Source organism: Dromaius novaehollandiae, chromosome 4 (genome assembly GCF_036370855.1).
Source record: "Dromaius novaehollandiae isolate bDroNov1 chromosome 4, bDroNov1.hap1, whole genome shotgun sequence".
Taxonomy (NCBI): Eukaryota; Metazoa; Chordata; class Aves; order Casuariiformes; family Dromaiidae; genus Dromaius; species Dromaius novaehollandiae.
Genome location: NC_088101.1, coordinates 20,092,554 through 20,110,653, shown reverse-complemented (window position 1 = coordinate 20,110,653; position 18,100 = coordinate 20,092,554). Strand labels below are relative to the sequence as shown.

Sequence of the window (18,100 nt, the reverse complement as noted above, 5' to 3'; positions counted from 1 at the left end):
GTACTGCTAGAATTTATTTTTTATTAAATGTCACTTTGCTGTTCTCTGATTGTAATGGACAAGCTCTAACAGCACTTCCAGTCATAGTGGACAAAATGAGAGCTGTTCAGCATTGTGTGTCTTTCGCTGAATATAATTAACATATCTTCAAATGCAAGTGTTTTAGGAGGAGAAGGCTTAAAGGGATTTAATATTCTCCTCTTTGAATGGGCCAGAAATGTCAGTATTTTTTTTTTATTCATCAAGACATTCTCCAGGACAAACACTCTTACCTCTCTCTGAAAGCTTCGTTATGGCTATTGCAAAGTTCATACATTATCTTTTTTCCTATTGCATTCAGAAACATTTGCAAAGAAAGCTCCCGTAATGAAACATTCATTATGCTTTGACTGTGGGGTAATATTTGGTGTATACAAAACTTTGGAGATCTATCTGGGACTGAAATTAGACTTACTATCTGTTTTTTAGACCTGAGGGTATGTCCTTTTCTTTTCTCATCTGGGAAGTGCAAAGGAGAGAAGATCACATGTGCTAAAGCTTCGGAATTAACTGGTACCAAAGCTAAACCTAACAGAAGCCCAAAAAAACATGGAAGATCTTCTCTGGCTTTTTCTGTGAAACAAGATTCATTTTTGCAAGTGTTTCTTTTCCAAAGTATAGCATTTTTTGCAGTGCTTTCCTTGGCACAGACATACATCAAAAATTGAGTAGATGAAAATGAAAGAAAAAAATGAAATAAAACTATGTTTTAAGACCATGATGGTTTTCTCACCCCTCAGAACTCAGCTGTTAGAGGCAAGGTTTAATGCCATATATGTAGGCATCTAAATGTCTGTTGGACTCCCCAGAATCTTTTATCTTCTCAGTATCTGTTTGACCAGTCATACTGCAAAACTGTAACCGCCCATGTCCTGTGACAGAAGTGAACTGTCCTAACTATCTGGGTTCAGATCTGCAACTAGTGTGTAGTACGCTGGTTCTTCTGCTATGCACCTGTCCCCATGCAGTCCTGCACTAAGGCATTAAATGTATTTCCTCTTCCTTTGCCGTGTGGTTCATTTAGACTACAATGCCTAGGTAACGCTATTTAGATTTTCTGGTTATTTGGTAGCTGTAGAGTTATGCCCAAAAGGTCAATTGTAGAGGAAAAAAAGTATAGCTGTTGAGAAAGGCTGTTGGGACATTGTCTTGCAACATGAGTTCTTGGTTACTGGTCTTGCTGGAAATCAACTATTCTGTTTCTTATCTACTTAAAAATACTGTGACGATATCAGTGAGCTTTGAAGATGCAAAACCTGTTCTATGCAGTGTCTAAAACTGTTCAAAACTGCTTTTGTCTGTGTAGTGGGAAGCATGATAGCTTATTTAAAACCATGTTTCTAGTTCCCTTTTTCTGATCTCTGGATCAGTCTATGGGGGGGAAAAAAAATCCAGCAAGGCTGAGCAGCTCTTGCCCCCCTGGGCCAGTGTAGATGCCGAGCTGCTTCACATAACTCCCGCTGTGAGCATGCTCTAGGCTGTGATTGAATAGAACCACAGAAAAGGAGCAAAGGCAACTCTACCTTTTGGTCTTTGTGGGCTCCTGATGTGAGTAAGCAAAAAAATGTGTAGACTATAGGCTTCCCAACCATGTTTGGTCTTTACTTAGATGGTGAAATGTGAGAATGCAAATAATTTAGAAAACATGTTTTTCTTCTTTTGGAGCTGGGGAGAAGAGAGAAAATAGAGGGGTCTTTGTGTTCAGGAAAAGTAGTGTTCCTTCTTTTTACACTGGGTTCTTCAGCAGCTCTCCTCATCTTGGCCTGGTGAGAAATGCATGCCTGCATTTAGGGGGGAAAAAAGTATAATCAGGGGAGAAGGGAGAAATGGGGAATTTAATGCTATTTATTGATTTCTAAAGACGTTTGAAGCACTGTACTCCTTACTCACTTCTAGGCATGCAAAAGCTACTATTGATATCTCATGTTCAGTAGATCCTTGTACTGAATTTGGCCAGGATTCAAAGGTGATAGTTCCTCTTGCCCTACAAACACAGCCGCATCTTTAAAACTTGTGCTTTTAGGATGGTGATTATTTGTTAGTCCCCACAAGCGAATAGCCCCTTAAAAGTATGTGTCAAATTGTGCCAAAATGGTTTTTATAAGATGGCAGTTTAGCTGTGGAAAATGAAGATAATTTTGCATGAGTCTCTTCAGTCTGTCTAATCTACTTCAAATTGTTCTTGGCATTTATGATAAGAAAAGAAGGTTTCAAAAACAGGAGTTTCAGCTTTCAGCATTCATGGGATAGGGGAGCACACATCTTAGAAGTCTGTATGTTAGCTGGTTTGCAATTCCAGCTTGCCTTAGTTCTAAGGGAAAATTTGTGGTATTTCTGTTCTCAGTAGTGCAGCCATTTTTTGCAACATCGTAGACCTCCACAAAATCTCAATTAAATTTGGCTTTGCAGCTGCCGTTGACAACTAATCTTTTGGCTTTCATGGATGTTTTTCAACTGTGTGAAGACTTGAGAGAAAGCTATCTTCAGGGAGGAACTATGTTGGAAGAAATCATATTTAGCCTTAGTCTCAAATTATTGCCAGCTTGCAATCTGAACCTCAGCTTTGTCTTAAGCATTGAAAGCACTCAAAATCCACTCTTGCCCAAATAAATCTCTATGAAAGGCATCAAAAGTTTCACATCTCTGTCTGTGAGGGTGGATGTTCTCCCCGTGGTTACAGTGAAAACTCTGTTGGAGACTGATTGTTGAATATGGTCTTCAGAGCCAGGTGGCAGGAAGAAGGTTCTGAGAGGTCATTGCTGTCTTTTCAAGACGTATTGCTTCCCTGCTGTACTGAAAGGGTTTCTAATCCCCTTGTCATTATACGTGTCTTTGGTGAAGTGTTCGCGTATCAGCTCATTCAGAGGACTCAGGTGTTCTTGAATACAAGGTTTTATTTAAAACATTGGCCTTAGTAAGGAATCTGTCCATGCATGTCAAGATTATCCTCCTTTAACTTGCAGAGACCCACCAGAACAGTTTAAAAAAAAAAAAAAAAAAAAAAAAAAGGCACCGGGGGGAGGAAGAAAGAAACAGGACGGCTTTTGTTTTGTTGTGTCCTATGGATCGCACAGTACTGCAGTGCCCTTGTGGACTTGAGTTGAATTCCCTCTGTCAGGCGAAAACTTTTGATAAATAAGCCAGTCACATGAGATATAAGGGGTCATCAGAGTGGGCAAGCAGCCTGAATAGGTGATCTGATAGAGGGCCTCATGCTTGGAACAGAGTTCAAAACTGTGGTGTCAGAACTGTCTTATGATTAAGTCAGTATGTTTCATGAGGGGGAAAAGCTGGCAACGTTTCCCATACACTACAGGTGCAAATTTTGTATTCTGTGTTAACTGCAGCCTCTGTAACCTTCTTCAGTCATGCTGGACCCCTTTTTGGAATCTGTCACCCAGACTGTAATGAGTCCGTTACATGTGCCATTGCATGTTCCAAATTTTTGCTCATCAGCGGAGGTTTCATCCTGATATATGAATTTGAGTCTTTTTCTATGGATCTGTCATAAATCTTGCTTTGTGCTCATGTAGATTAGCAAATACTGAGAAGGATAGAAGTAATCTTCACTCAGCAATCAGGTTAGTATCTACGGGAATAGAGATCGTTTGCTGAGAAAGGTGCATCAGTGAATTGATCAAGCTTAACTTCAAAGAAACAGTTTATTAAAACTCGAGGAAGTCAGTGTTTCATTTTCATCCGTGTCAACGCTATGCTAAGTAGTTTCACCGGTTAATATATACAGTAACTAGTTTATCTTGTAAGTGAATGTGTCTGACACCATTTCTAGGACACGTGTGGGTAAAAACTCTTCCATAGTGTGCTTGATTTCCTTTTCACTGCAACATGAGGGAAGTACTGTAGGAAAAGGCTGCAGACATTTTGCATTTATGCTGGGCATTGCATGCCCTTCCCCCCCCCCCCCCCCATGTGGCCTGTTAATTTATATTGGAGAAGTTCCATTTACTTCTCTTTTAGTCAGAGAATATTTGGTGTCCAGATGTTGCTGGCATCTGTTTTGATGCTTTCTTTGGCAAATATCTTGTAGCAAGTGTTAGGTTGGGAATGGGACTCATGTTATAAGCAAGCCCCTCTCCATTTATTTCTGGTTGTATTTCATGACAGTCCTTCTTTTCATCCTCTTTTTTTTTTTTTCCTCCTTCTTTTAAACTGCTGTTATTGAAGGCCTTGTTCTTTGTTCAGACTGCTGCTGGACTTCAGCTCATCCTTTTCGTTCTCATTAGTCCTCAAGTGCATGCTGCTGTATTCAGTCGATGGCTGGTAAGAATCCCTGTAAGATTGCAAATGAGCAGACAGAAAAGAAATGGAAATGGTAGCTGCTTTTTTTCTTCTTTGTGTCTTGTGAGCTCAGAGTTTCTCAGTGAGGAGGGTCAGCAGCTCCCAAATGCTGTCTCTAATGCTTTCAGATTTTTTTTTTTTTTTGGAAAGCACTCTACTGTAAAAATGACTAAAGTAATTGTAAGCTTCAGCATATCTCCTCTCCCCCTCGTGCAGGGGTGATGGTGAATGGCAATCAAGACTTAAAAAGTGGCAGTATTTGTCTTTTTACGAAATCTTACCAACTTTCTGTTCCTCATTTTAGATCTTTTTCTACCTCTCGTTTTGTCGCTTCCTTTGCTCTATACAAGTTGCTCTGGTTTTGCTTCAAGTTAGCTGAACCTTCAGAGTTGAGCATTACCTGTTGCAACCTTTGGGCAAAATCATACCTGTTCAAAACCCTCCCCTCAAATGCACCAGCTCAGGAACTTTGGAAGACTGAGAAGGGAAGTAGCTGAATGAGAAAAGGGAAAGTTAGGCAGGAAAGAAAGAGTTGTTTGTGGGAAGCGTATATGGGAATCCAGAAGGGTTGCGAAAATGGAAAGGTGTGAGAAATACGCTTCACTTAGTTCTGCTGACCTGTGATACTCAGGTTTGTGATAACAAATCCTGATCTGAATGAGCTGTCTTTTATAAGAATCTGTACTGCCAGAGCCAGCAGTTATCTCTGGCCATTGGTCTTAGTGGAGAGAATGCTGACTCATGGCTTACCTAGGTTCAACAATCTGTATTTTCCTTGCTTTTCTGAGTACTTGCTATATGAGCATCTTGAAGTATATTTCTATACCTTTCTATCTCTCTGTGGTTTTAAGAAAAGAAAAGCTGCTCTTGTTCATGTGAAATGACATCAGCAAAAGCGATATTAGGATAAATTAAAAATGATGTTCATTTAAAGTGGAACGCAATAAATTGCCAAGCCTCGCTACAGAAAACACCCTTGTAAAGCAAACACTCACCTCCTACATGTGTTCCCATATGGTGACGTTAGACTGCAGTTCATTGGAAGTTCTTATTGTTTAAAGGTATTGTTTGTTCCTTCTGACATCATTTTCTGCCTGCTTTCATACTCAGTTTTAGGAATTAGGAAATACACTTTTGACTTCTCTGTTAAGCAAGTAGATCTTTTTTTTCCCTTTACCTCCTCAGTATGTCTAATAGAGCATAAGTGTCCACCTTCTGTTCACATTAAGCCTAAGTCAATCAAGCTACATAATATCTTGAATTGAAGGTCCTTCTGGGCTCTGCTAGGTCCCTTCCCCTAGCTGTTAGGGTCTGTCCCTTTTTCTGAATCTAGGAAACTGTTGCATCATCTTTTCTTTCATGCTCCAGAAGACTATCCTTCTGAAGAAACTATCAGCCAGCAGGGTTAGCATGATGGTAGCCTGCAGGAACTTTGCCTGGCCTGTTGTACAGTCTGCCTTCAGGAAGTGCAGTTCCTTCTGCATTAGGCTCTTGCAGAATCGGATTTAGTCTGAACTTTTGGCAAGCAGTGATCTCATAGGCAGGCCTATTGACTGCCATCATACTAACGCTGTTAAATGGTAAACTAATTTATTAGATAGCTGATAATTGTTTAGAAGACTAACTTTTTGTCGTTACTGCAGGCAGTTCTTATTCCTGCCAGAGGTTTACAACTCTGGAAAGAGCACATACACAAACAGTGGATTCACTGCCTAACAGAACTGCTAGGGGAAGAAACTTTAAAGAAGGGGCAGTAGGAAAGGTCTGGGAGCTTCCTAAAGCAGATAGTTTTCCTTTCATGAGAGATCAGCTTTTGGGTTTTCCTCTTTCTTCCTCTGGAAAGTTTGTCAAACGGGCTGTTGGAGAAGTCTCACCATTGCTAGAGGGAGTGGAAGTAGCCACTTGGGTTTTGGGTGAGATAGGATATTGTTTTAATGATTAAAAATATCAAGTTCATTGACTGGGCAAAACTAATCACCCAGTGGCATACGCAGGTGGTAATCTAGGGAGTCACATGGTGTCTGACATTTGCATTTCTGTTTGCAGCTGAGGCGAGGACTATTTTGCAGTGAGGATCTTGGGTAAGAACGTTGAAGTGGACAGAAGGAATGAGTGCATGGTATGGGGACGTAAGGGTGTTGGAAAAATCTTTGGGTGTTACTTAAGGAACAAGGAAGGGAAACAAGACAGGAAAGAGAAGGGGGAAAAGCAGAGATAGAAATATACTTCTTTTCTGTTTCCAGCTGTCAGACTATCTAATGTGTGTTCTCCTTTCCACTCCAGTGAATCCTGCCTCATCACTGTGAAAAATCTGATTGTCCTATAAATAAACTTTTTATTTTTAAATGTAAGCACTGCATGAAGTTATTAATCTCTTGTAAACGCTTGTGGCAGCTTAGCATTAGAGAGAGTACTTTCGGGGTTTTTTTTGCATATGAATTAATCTGCCAGGCTGTCACATTTAAGACTCTTGGCAAATCACTTTTGACTGATACCACAAATTGTAAAGCCCTGGTCTTAAAGCTGGGTTAAATGCAAGTGATTCTGTGTGAGAAAAGCATTATGTACTTCAGTCCAGCTGTGGTCCAGCCAGGAGAGTTCTTCTTGTGAAGACCCTGAGTAACTTTTGACCAATTAAAGTTCAAAAAACAACATTTCCAGGCTCTTGAGGCCATTGCACTAGATACAGTCAGGAAAATATGTAGTGGCATCTCTCACAACAAAGCATAGGAATATGGTGGCAGGGAAGACACTGTATATCATTCCAGGAGTAGTTTCTGAGTTTTTTGCCTATAGCTATCGGTCAGAACAGTTGCTGGTGGTTCCCTGAGAGCTTCTTGTTGACATTGGCTTTCATGCTGTATATTTCTTTCTTTTTCCAGGTTTCTTGGATGTGCAAACTTTATTTGGCTTCCTTACCTGCTGCTGTCTGTGTTTCACCCCCTCCTGTGTCTGCTTCCTTAGTGTTGACATCTTTGAGCTCTCTTTCCAGTTACTGCTCTATTTCAGCTCTGCTTATATGTAAGGGGTGTCTTATGAAATTGATCTGAAGCACCTTCCCCCTCCCTTTTTTTTTCTTGTTTAATGTATTCAATACCACTGATTACAATATGGACACAATACTTAGATGGCAAACTTTTTAAAAATGTTCTGGAAATTTGCTATTTGTCAGGATTGTGCATGGCTTGTGATCTTACAGGGAAAAAAAGTGAGTGACAGCTGGGATTTTCCTTTGCTTTGTTGCTTCCCTCTTTCCAGGTTTGGGGAGAGGAGAATGGTTCATAGAACCATTGGAATGACTTTAATCAGACTGTGACATTGGCCCTGGCAATGATATTAGTTTGCTGCAGGTGCAGGTTACAAAGAGCAAAAATACAAAAATTTAAGTGTCTGCTAATATGTTAATTGCAATGGAGCTAAAGAGTCAGTGCAGCTTTTCAGTTGGTTTGGCCTTATATTTCTCAACAAATTTCTTTAAAAATATAGTCTGTCCTTCTTTGACTGGTGCATTTTTAATACCAACACTTTTTTTAATACCAACATTTTTAATACCAGTACTTCCTTGGCTGTGGTGAGATGTCACAGTATGCTATGCAATGTGATATTTTGGGGTTATTTTAGTAATCGTGCAGAAAATAGGTTGTAGGCATTGCTGGATGGATTGGACTAGTGACCCATTTTGATTAATACTCTGTCCTCCCTTGTAGTTCTTAACTCTCCTTAGGAAGAAGAAACCTTTCAACAGATAGCTGCACAAATAGTTTTTCTCTTTGGAAAAACTCTCCAGTAAGAAGGGTTTAGACTTTTTTTTTTTTTTTTTTTTTTTAACTTCTCCTAAAAGCCTGAAAGCTTACATGCTTGAATTATTTTTTTTTTTTTCCTTAAAACTGTTTTCAGTTAGTTTCTGGTGGGAAGAAGGCTGATGGAAACACTAGGTGTCTGTGTCCAGGTCCTTCCTCCCCTATCACTTTTGAATTCATTTTGGCTCCCTTCAGCTAGATTTGACTGAGGATCAGGTAACTCAGTGGTCGTCATATTTATATGTTTTTTTCAAAAATATATGAGGTCGAAGAGGAAATCCTGAAGAAGTAAATCCGTGGGGGAAGAAAGCACTCTCATTTCCAGTGTTTGAGGGAGACTCAACTTATAAAAACACCCAATCCTCTGACTAGTAGACTCAACACTGTCTTGTAGTAAATCATTCCACAGACTTATTAAACATTGTGTGAAGAATGGTATTAAGATTCGAATAAAAAGCATCATGTGGATTTCCCCATCTTGTAGCTGTTCATCTTCTCAAAGAGGGAGGGAAGAGAGGAGGGAGGAACCGAGGAAATTGAATATCATTGTGAGGAACTGGTGACTCTAAATCAGTTGTACTTAGCAATGTGAAAGCAGAAGGAATAGTGAGATTTGACATGCGTTGCTGCTAAATACAGAGGAGAAAACTTGTCTTATTGCAAAGTATTAATTATCAAGTGGGCTTTCATTTCAGATTCTTTCATTGTTTTTGTTTTAGGGACTGTTTAATATGATCGTAGAAGTGCCTCGTTGGACAAATGCAAAAATGGAGGTAATTAAGAAAAAATACATTGATTATATAGGCATTTATGAAAGTTATGGCAACTTAATCTATTCCGGTATTTCAGAGTTTAATCAGAATGTGGGATACCCTTTATACCTAAAATTTTATTTGTTACAATATTTATTTGAAATTGTGCATACAGAGGTTTTCCTTGCAGTTAAAGAAGATGCGGGGATTCTAATTTTGTTTCCTTTCTGTAGGTGAGCAATGACTCTTGACAGCCCTCTGATTGGAGAGCGCAGAATACCTATGACAGGGTCCTAGAGTATTGCTTTCAGGATGCTGTCCTACGTTTAGCCTGACTCCTGCTCGCTCATATAACATTCAGTTCAGAGGATTTAATTCCTCTCCTTTCTGCTGTATAAATGATAGTGTGCCAGGCCAAATCCTGGCAAATGGAATGGCAAGTGAAAAATTGTTTCCTTGTGACAAAAAATACTTGGGGACCTCACTGGTTGAAAATACCTGCTCCTGCCAGGAGATATTTTATAAGTAGAACTTACAGGATTGTTCTTACTGTTAAAATACAGAAGCTGAGTAATGCTTTGTCTGTAGTGTTGATAAAACAACAGATTTTGCCAGGGTTTTTCCTGTGTTTTTTAACATTTATATTAATTTTAGGGATGTTTCCCAGATGCGTTTAAGGAAGTTGGTTGAGCTGTTAACTCTTTTCATTATTAAAATACCACAAAAAACTTCCCCAAAACATTATTTCAGAATTTTGTTATCTTCTTTCTGTGATGCTGGAATATCATTTGAACTACCATCTCGGCTGTTATTCTAGAAATAGGATTATTTTGAAAAATTAGCTTGTATTTTTAAGATGATGTCATGTTGTGGAAGCCGAGTTCCCTTTTTCGGAGTTTGCCATTACCCCTGCGATTTGAAGTCTTTGCTTAAAGCTCAGAGTGCTCTCTTTCTTCTCCTGTGCCCCCTTTGGCACTTTATATCAAGGGGAAAAAAGTTTGCTGTCCTGTTAGGTTCAGAAATTGGTGGGTTTGAATGTTTTCTGACTTGACAGAAGACACGATGTAGTGTAACTATTGAGGTATATGGAAGTTTTTGCATTATTGTTAAGGCAGACAGTTGTCTTGCTTTGCCATTCTGCTCTGAGAATCCTTCAGCTGAGGCTGTGGTAAGGTGTTGGTACCAGCTCTGGACTACTTCTCCATGCTAGGATTCCCTCACTTGGAATGGAGACTGTAGGAGAGTAAATCTTGCGTTAGGGTGAGTGTTTCCTACTGTTTATATCCCCTGTGCAACATGTCCTGCTCATCAGTATTTCTCTTATCCCTCCCTTTTTGTGAGTGCTTTTTATGAGGCTTTATTGGGCTATTGCCTGCTGTTGTCAGTTACACCTCTTTGCCCCAGTTTACGTCAGGAGAAAGGTTGTTGAGCTCTGCTTGCATCAAAATCCCGGAAGAAGTAGTCCAGGTCTTCACTGTTAAGCTATGACCATAAGCAGGTAGAATCAGGTGTGAAACTAGAAATGTGTGAACCCTGACCTCAGCTCTTGGGGACAGTTTGCTTGTTTGCATGCTATTGAGAGTACGGTGTGGTGCAGGAAAAGTGCAGTTCCTTTGGGATAACTTTGGTGCTGTTTTTAGCTAGGTTTCAAAGATGCGAACTGTAGACTAAGGATGGTATGCTCATACACACAAGCTGTGAACCACCTGAGCCAGTGCATACTCGTAGCCTGTAACAAATATAAGGTCATTCAAATGAGTGTTTCTGAGTAAGAGCCAAGTTAACATAAATTGTACTGTGGTGTTGGAATGGCAGAAGAATGGTTACAGTGAATTAGCTAATGTGTGGTAGGTAACCAATGGGATGATGGGCTTGTAGTTAAGGTTTCATTGGCGGATGATGCCCATGATAAACTGTTCTGCAGTGGTTGGTTTAGTCCTTATGTGAATGCTCCTTTGGGAGTAGAAATGCCTTCTCCTGATGCTAGCTTAACTTTTTCCAAACTTGCATGAATTTGGTGTTCAGTGACTATGTACAACTAGTCCTTACTAAAAAGGATTTGTATGCTGAGAGGTGGTATAGAGAAAGAGTGTATGCAGTAGGAAAGCAATGAATGGGGAGTGAGAAGATGAAACACTTGCGCAATTGCTGTCAAAGCCCCTGTTTGAAGAACTCATGCTACCATTTATATCTCTGTTGAACTTGTCTCATAAAGTGCAAGAGCTTCTAACTTAAGTTCCCTTCAGTATTTATGTTTGACCATGACAGTCTCCTTATAAATTTATGACTTTCTTTTCTAGATTCATTTTTTTTCTTGCATACTTCACAACGTTATTTAAAACCTTAATAAGTTGCTATTTGAACGTGACCCTTGAGATTTACAGTGAGGCCATCACACTTTTAATACTCCTCAAACCACAAACACATGCTCCCAGTTGGAGCTTTCTAACTGGTTGGGTACAGAATGAATTGCTTTCCGTTTTACAGTTTTCTCTTTTCCTCTCTCTCCCGTCTTTCACGATCTGCTTAGATTGCCACTGAGGAGCCGTTGAATCCCATTAAACAAGATATAAAGAAAGGCAAGCTTCGATATGTGGCAAATATCTTTCCTCACAAGGGTTATATATGGAATTATGGTGCTTTCCCTCAGGTAACATTTTTGTTATAATGGTGAAACTTTTCTGTCTTCTGAGTAAATTGCCTTGTAAATCTTGAGTGCTGCCTGAATGCAAATCAGTTGGAATAAGGATGTTTCCATTTGATAGATTTGTAAATTAGGATTTTTTTTTAACGTAGAGCTTTATTGTGGCCATAAATTTTGATCAGAATTTGGGTGTGGGTGTAGATAAGCACTCTGTTTCAGGAAGGAGTTAAACAACCAAGGAATTTTGAACTTTTACTGTCTGCCTCTCTACTATAGTGACAGAATTAAATTGTCGCGGTCTGCCATTCAAGGATACTTTGTCAAGTAGTGCCTTCCTGTTTAAACAAGACATTCTTAAAAAAACCCTCATTTAAGCTCTTCATTTATTGCACTGTAAATGTTAATTGGGATTTTTTAATATCAAAAAACAAGAATCCAAGAGCTGTTCTTTTTCAGATAAAACCCCGACTGCCTCAGTTAACTTTCTTGTGAACTGTGAGACCTTTCTGATCATAACACATTTAAAACTTTCCATTCTAGGCCTAAAAAACACAAGCTAATGGTAGAAATTTTGAACATAATGAAAGTTTATAAACTTGGTTATTTCATTTCTGTGAATAACACATTGGTGTTAAATTAGTATTGAAAAACCTGATGGAAGCAGAAAGGGTAACTTCTTGTCTGTACAGTGATGGATTATTGCATAAGCAATGAAAGCTTACTCCTGAAAATCTGCTAATGTATTTAATCTCTGAAGGGGAGATACCAGGTAGGTGGTGGAGTATGGTAAGGAAGTTTATATCCAGTCAGCAGTCTCAGTAGACAAAGTTTCTAATTAGAGAGATAGTTGGGAACCAACAGTTCCATTTAATGTTTGGAAATTTGTTTGTACTTTAGTACAAAGCCACAATTAAACATTGGAACGTTTGCATGCATGAAGTGAGGTAGTTTGGACTGATGACACTTTCCCCAGGAGGTAGGTTCAACTCCCCCTGTTACCTTGTGAGTCAGAGGGGCTGGAGGTAATTTTCATTGTTCTTTTCTGTAATAACTTTAAAAGATCACTTGGATCATTACACCTCCAACTGTCGAAGTCTAGACTATACTCCAAATTCTTATTAGCAGCTGTCACAAACTCTGAGCCTGATCCAGTTAAGTGTCTCCATTATCACAGAAGGATTCGTCATCAAGATCAGCAGTTGCCAGGAGTTTAGCCGTCATATATGGCTAAAAGATGTATATTTGCTGCAGATTTTACTGAGGCTGCTATTTTATGCTGTGGAACAGAGAAGGAAAAAATTCAGGACTGTCATTATTTCAGGAGTTGCTGCAGTGTTGTCTGGAGACCACTGCATTCCTAGCTAAGCATCCGTCTGTCCTTATGAAAGCTACTGGCTGAGGGGTCTGCTTCAGTAGGAGGATCGCTAGTGTTCTAGTGCTCATATACCAATATTTATCTAAAATGTGACCTTAAATAAAAAGTGCTTTGTAAGAATATTGAAAAATAAGTTTTAAGTTTAAATTCTCTTTTGATTCCACTTAAGCAATTATTGATAATGATGCTGCTACGTAAATAGCGCTTGCTTTTTACAGTTTTGCCTTTTAGTGTTAGTTCAGTTTTCAAGAATAAGATTTAGGTGGAGGCTTGACTGTGGACAATAGGACCTAACAGTATAGCTCCTCGTAAGAAAACTTTCTAACATGTTTTCAGCAAAACTTCATTGGTCTCAAAATTCTTACCAGAGTAACTTCTCAACTCTAGGATGGAGTTTTTCATCCCAAGCCAGTAAGAGACAGAAAAAGTACTGGCATGGTAGTGATTAATTGCTAAAACAGAGCTCAAAGCAGGGATTTGAACCTACATCCCAGGAGAGCTGCTTCGGTCTTGAACTGCTGGCTCTTCTTCAGTGTGTGTGCATCTTTGTATTCAAAAATATTTCATAGCTAAATTTCAGAACTTTAAAGAGGTAGTTGGGTGCCAATAATTGCATACCTAGAAGCTTGGTCAGGTCAAAGCCTACGTGGTTTTGAATGCAACTTATGTTAGTGCAGGTATACCAAAAGAATATACGAAGTGTGTGGTTGTAGGGTGTCCTAGCTTAATCCTGCAAGCAGTAGTAACTAGAATAATATGTGTTCAGGGTCCTCTGACACCTTGATCACTGCAAATTGATGAAGCCTGTATGTTGTATCTTTGATGCAGCTGAGACTTCTGTTACTGTGTACCCAGTATACAGTATACTCAGCAAGTCTGCTTTTTTTTTTTTTTTTTCCCCCTCCTTGGAGCAAGACTTGTCAGAAAGCTGAGGTTTTTTTGCTGGTGTTTTCAATAATCTTGGTAGTTTAGTGGTTAGAGGAATTGTAATTGTAGAACAGTTGGTAATATATTTCTCTTTCCTTTAACAGACCTGGGAAGATCCAAGCCACACAGATAAGATCACAGGATGTTGTGGGGATAATGATCCTGTTGATGTTTGTGAAATAGGTTCAAAGGTTTGTCATCGTTATTAAGATTAATTTAATTTATCAAGATTATTTTAATAATTTGGTAACTGCTTTTGGAAGAGAAAGGCAGATGGGAAATAGAAGACAGGATGACAAAAGCAGTAATAGAAGATCTGGGGAGGGAACAGATAAGAAGATGTGGGCTTTTAAAGAGAAGAAGAAAGCAGGATTTGATAAAGTCTGGGTACTGGATGAAGGGGAAGGTAAGAGAACATCACCCCAAAGCTCTGTAGCTGGACGGTGAGTTTTGGATGAGGAAGGAGAGGGCTATGATTTGGGGGAAGAAAAAAGAGAACCTTCCCCCATCTGTTAGCAGCACTAGAGTTAAAAGTAGGTTTCTGAAAGATAAGGTAATATGACAGCATGACGCATATAAGATTACAAGGGCAAACCTACAAAGGAGGTAGGTTTGAGAGTTTTCTCATAGGTGCAAATGGAAATAGATTCTTTTCCCTAGAGGAAGGGACAAGAACCCATTGCAGAATTATGGGATATGGAGTGGGTGGATGAAAAAGAGATACTGCAAACATGATTTTGAGTAGTAGGAATAGGGGAGGGGGTTAGCTCACTGAAAGAGTAAAATCCTACACACCTGGAGGCAGTAAAGGATGGAGCAGACCTCCAAAATATCAGAGATGGGGTTGTGAAATGGATGAGTTGGTAGGAAGTATTTCTGGGGCTATTTTAGGTAAGCGAAGGTGGCTTCAGTTGGGGAAAGGAACCTAAGCCTGAATTTCCAGAGATCTACAAGCAGTTAGAAGAAGAATATCATCTGGTAGGGACAAGGTTCCCAGGAAAACATGGAGAAGAGGTGTGCTAATATTTTAGGGGAAGAGCGGGTGTGCGTGTATGTTGGAGTATAGAGGAAGGAACAGTAAGGGAAAGATGAAGAGGAAGAGCTGAGAGAATCAGAAAGTAGGAAGAAGAAGTTAGAAAATGAGTAAGAGATACCTTTGACTTGCAAATTGGGGTGAAGATAGAAAAGGTGTGAGGGAACTAGACTAGAAGAGAAGAAATCATTTTTCTAGCATGTGTTTTCTTCTTGAATAAATGCTGACCAGAGAGTTGAGAGTTGAAGAGAGTGGTGGTAGGTGAAAGGCAAGTAACATGGAATGATGTTTATTGGGTTTACTGATCTATGTTGTAGTTCTGCTAACTGCTGGTCAAAAAGATAATGAAACAACTTTGTCTCTAAAGTAGAAGAAAAATTCCATGTGGCCTTTTCCCAGTCTGTGAGATTATGCTCTGTTTCAGATTCGTTCGTCTGGTGAGATTGTTCAGGTGAAGGTCTTGGGAGTTTTAGGTCTTATTGATGAAGGAGAGACAGATTGGAAGATAATTGCTATCAGTGTGGATGATCCAGAAGCCCAGAAAGTCCATGGCAAGTATCTTTACCTTTCCTAATACAAGTTATGTCAGCAACCTGCACAACAGAATGGTATCTTACTTTGGAACACCCAGGACAAGAAGAGGCAGACAGCGAGAGACGAGGCTTTTCTCTTTTCACTGTATGAACTCAGGTGTCTTCATCAAGGAGGGCATATGTATTTTTACATTAAGCTTTTGGAAAGGTTCACTTGGATTTCAAGAGGGCCTGTCATGCAGAAAGTGTCTTGACTTTTGAAACACAATCGTCTTAGAAAGTGATTGCTGACAGTTACAAGCTTTGTGAGAGGGCATATTTATCCACTCAGGTGATGTAGCACACCACTCATTTTCCTTGTTGAAGATTCTTTTTATTTTTGTAGCATCATCTTGTATTCTGAAATGGGCTGAACATTTCCAGTGTTTTGCCACTTCTGGCTGGGTTACTTCCAGGGATTGTTGCTTAATACGAATGTTTGAGTTTCACTTTTTAACTTGCAGATTTGCAAAGCAAACTGCTAATGTAGATGACCTTAATACCAGCCTTGCTGATTGCTAGCCGTGCAGTGTGAGATATCCTTTGCAGAGTCATTCTCCTTGTGACCATGCTTTTTGTATACAGATGGAATCAAGTACTTCTGTACTTCTGTGCTTCTGTACTACTGTCTGTGTGCAGCAGTGTGAATGCAGTGTGAGGTATCATATTCTGCTTGCAGACTGTCCTTTCAGAAGAAGATTCAGATGTGTTAAGCCCGGAGAGAATAAGGTGAAAAAATGCAGCTCTTCTCTCGGTAAACAGAGCTTCACTTTCTCAAAGATAACTTCACTGGGAATCATGAGAATTAAATGAGGAAATTTGTCTAAAACTTAATGATTGTTATGAGACCAAAATCTTCTATAGCCTCGGGTTTGTAAGATCAGGGCCTAGTCTTTGTTGGCAGGGAGCACTCATTTTAATGGCTTTTCTGTAAGAATAGGGTTATCCAGTCATTTTTGAGGAATTATGTTTCTCAGCCATTGAGGCTTTTTCCTGTTTTCTGAATGTATAGTAAGTATGTCACTGGACTGGCCCTCCCATTCTCAGTTTTCTTGCAGGTTGCTCTGAAATGGAGAATACTTGACTTGTAGGGGAAGAAGGGGAGAAGAAGAAATGAGGAAAAGGAAACTCTTGGGGTGATGCTGATTAAAATCACTGGGCAGATGAAATTGCTGCATAGTGTTTGACATTTTAACTACTTTGGCAGTTAGAGATTAAGAAGTTCAGCTTAAGAAAATAGTAAGTAATAGTTTGCTCTTAATGCTAGTATTAATTTAAATCTGTCCGTGATGTACAGTAGCTTGTGCTCTAAGTGTCAATTGTTGAAAGACAAGTAATTAGCACTTTGTTTCTAGATAGTGTTCTGTTCTGTTTACCTCTTACCTTTTTTCCTTAATAATTTGAGAGACTTCATGACAAAACTGTGTGAGAGTTTAAAAAGGAGCCCAGTTAAGTAGGGGCAAAACTGGGATACTTTATGCCACTGAGATAAGTAGTTCCATTTGAAAGCTCTGTTTTTCTCAAGTAATGTTTTTCTGGTTGTCAGTGACTGATTTGTGTCAGCTATGACAGAGCTTTCATTTGGGAATGGAGTAAGAGTTTTAAAAAGTCTTCTAAGAAATAAATACGAACTTTTGCCTGTAGTTGATATCTTTGTGCATCCTTTTTCATCAGAGAATAGCTGCAAAACTTGAAGAGAGCTGTCCTCCTGAGAGTCAGAGAAGTGGAGAAATATCCCTGTGATTTAATATAATTTTCCTTTGGGGTTGGAGTTGCAGTCCAGGATTAAAAAAAAAAAAAAAAAGAAAGAAAAAAGAAAAAAAAGTCCCCCATCTGCTTTCACAAAACATGACTGCAGCCTGCAGTGTTTAACAGCAATCCTTCTTCATTCTGAAAACAAACAAATCTGTTGGAATACGCAGTACAATATGTCCTTTTGTACTTGTTTTTCCCCCTTCCCAGAGATGTTAATTATTTCAGCATAAAGGGACAGCAGCTGCAGATAAAACTGATATCTCCCTTAATAACTGAAATGCTGCTATGTTACAGTAGTGGGCTCCTAGGGAAAGAAGAGGCTAAGTATTGCCTTATAAGTCTGTCCAGTCATTTTTGTATCATTCGTTAAACATTTCCAATTGATCTGAGAATCATCGCATTTGCTTTCAGCTCAGTGTGTGCACAGCCCCAGCGAACATTCGGAAAAGATAATTCTGAGGCACCAGAGTGGTGATTACTTGAAAAGCCCATCCTGAGCCTGCGCAGTGTGTTAATTCCTCTTGCTGCTTTAAGCACACCCCAGGTACTCTGTATGTTCTCCTTCTGAGATTGTGATCATTCTCATAAGTGCAATTGATTTTCTGAGACTTCACAGAACTTAAAACTGAGCAGTCCCAAATTCTGAGCAATTCTCATTGTTTATTCACAGCACTCCACAGTACTGTGTCCTGCAGGTGTTTATTGATAAATACTGGTTTAAATTGGAAACCCCATGTAGAACTCCTCCTTTCACACAGAACAGTGAAAAACTCTAGTTTATGGTTACAATACCCAGAAAGGATCAGTGATGCTTAGAATCTATTCAAGTGGGAACTGCATCATCTGTAGGAATAGCAGGGGCTAGTGTCTTTTTGGACTGAGTTTTAGAAAGTAATCTGTTTGA

General features: G+C 39.3%; 1 protein-coding gene across 1 annotated transcript in view; it reads left to right on the top strand.

The window, feature by feature from the left end:
- PPA2 (inorganic pyrophosphatase 2) overlaps nt 1–18,100 on the top strand; it is a 38,814-nt gene that overhangs the window by 3,906 nt on the left and 16,808 nt on the right. Inside the window, exons 4-7 of the mRNA XM_026108854.2 lie at nt 8,858–8,911; nt 11,421–11,540; nt 13,941–14,027; nt 15,294–15,420. Coding sequence (XP_025964639.2) covers nt 8,858–8,911; nt 11,421–11,540; nt 13,941–14,027; nt 15,294–15,420 — 388 coding nt within the window. The remainder of the gene's footprint in view (nt 1–8,857; nt 8,912–11,420; nt 11,541–13,940; nt 14,028–15,293; nt 15,421–18,100) is intronic.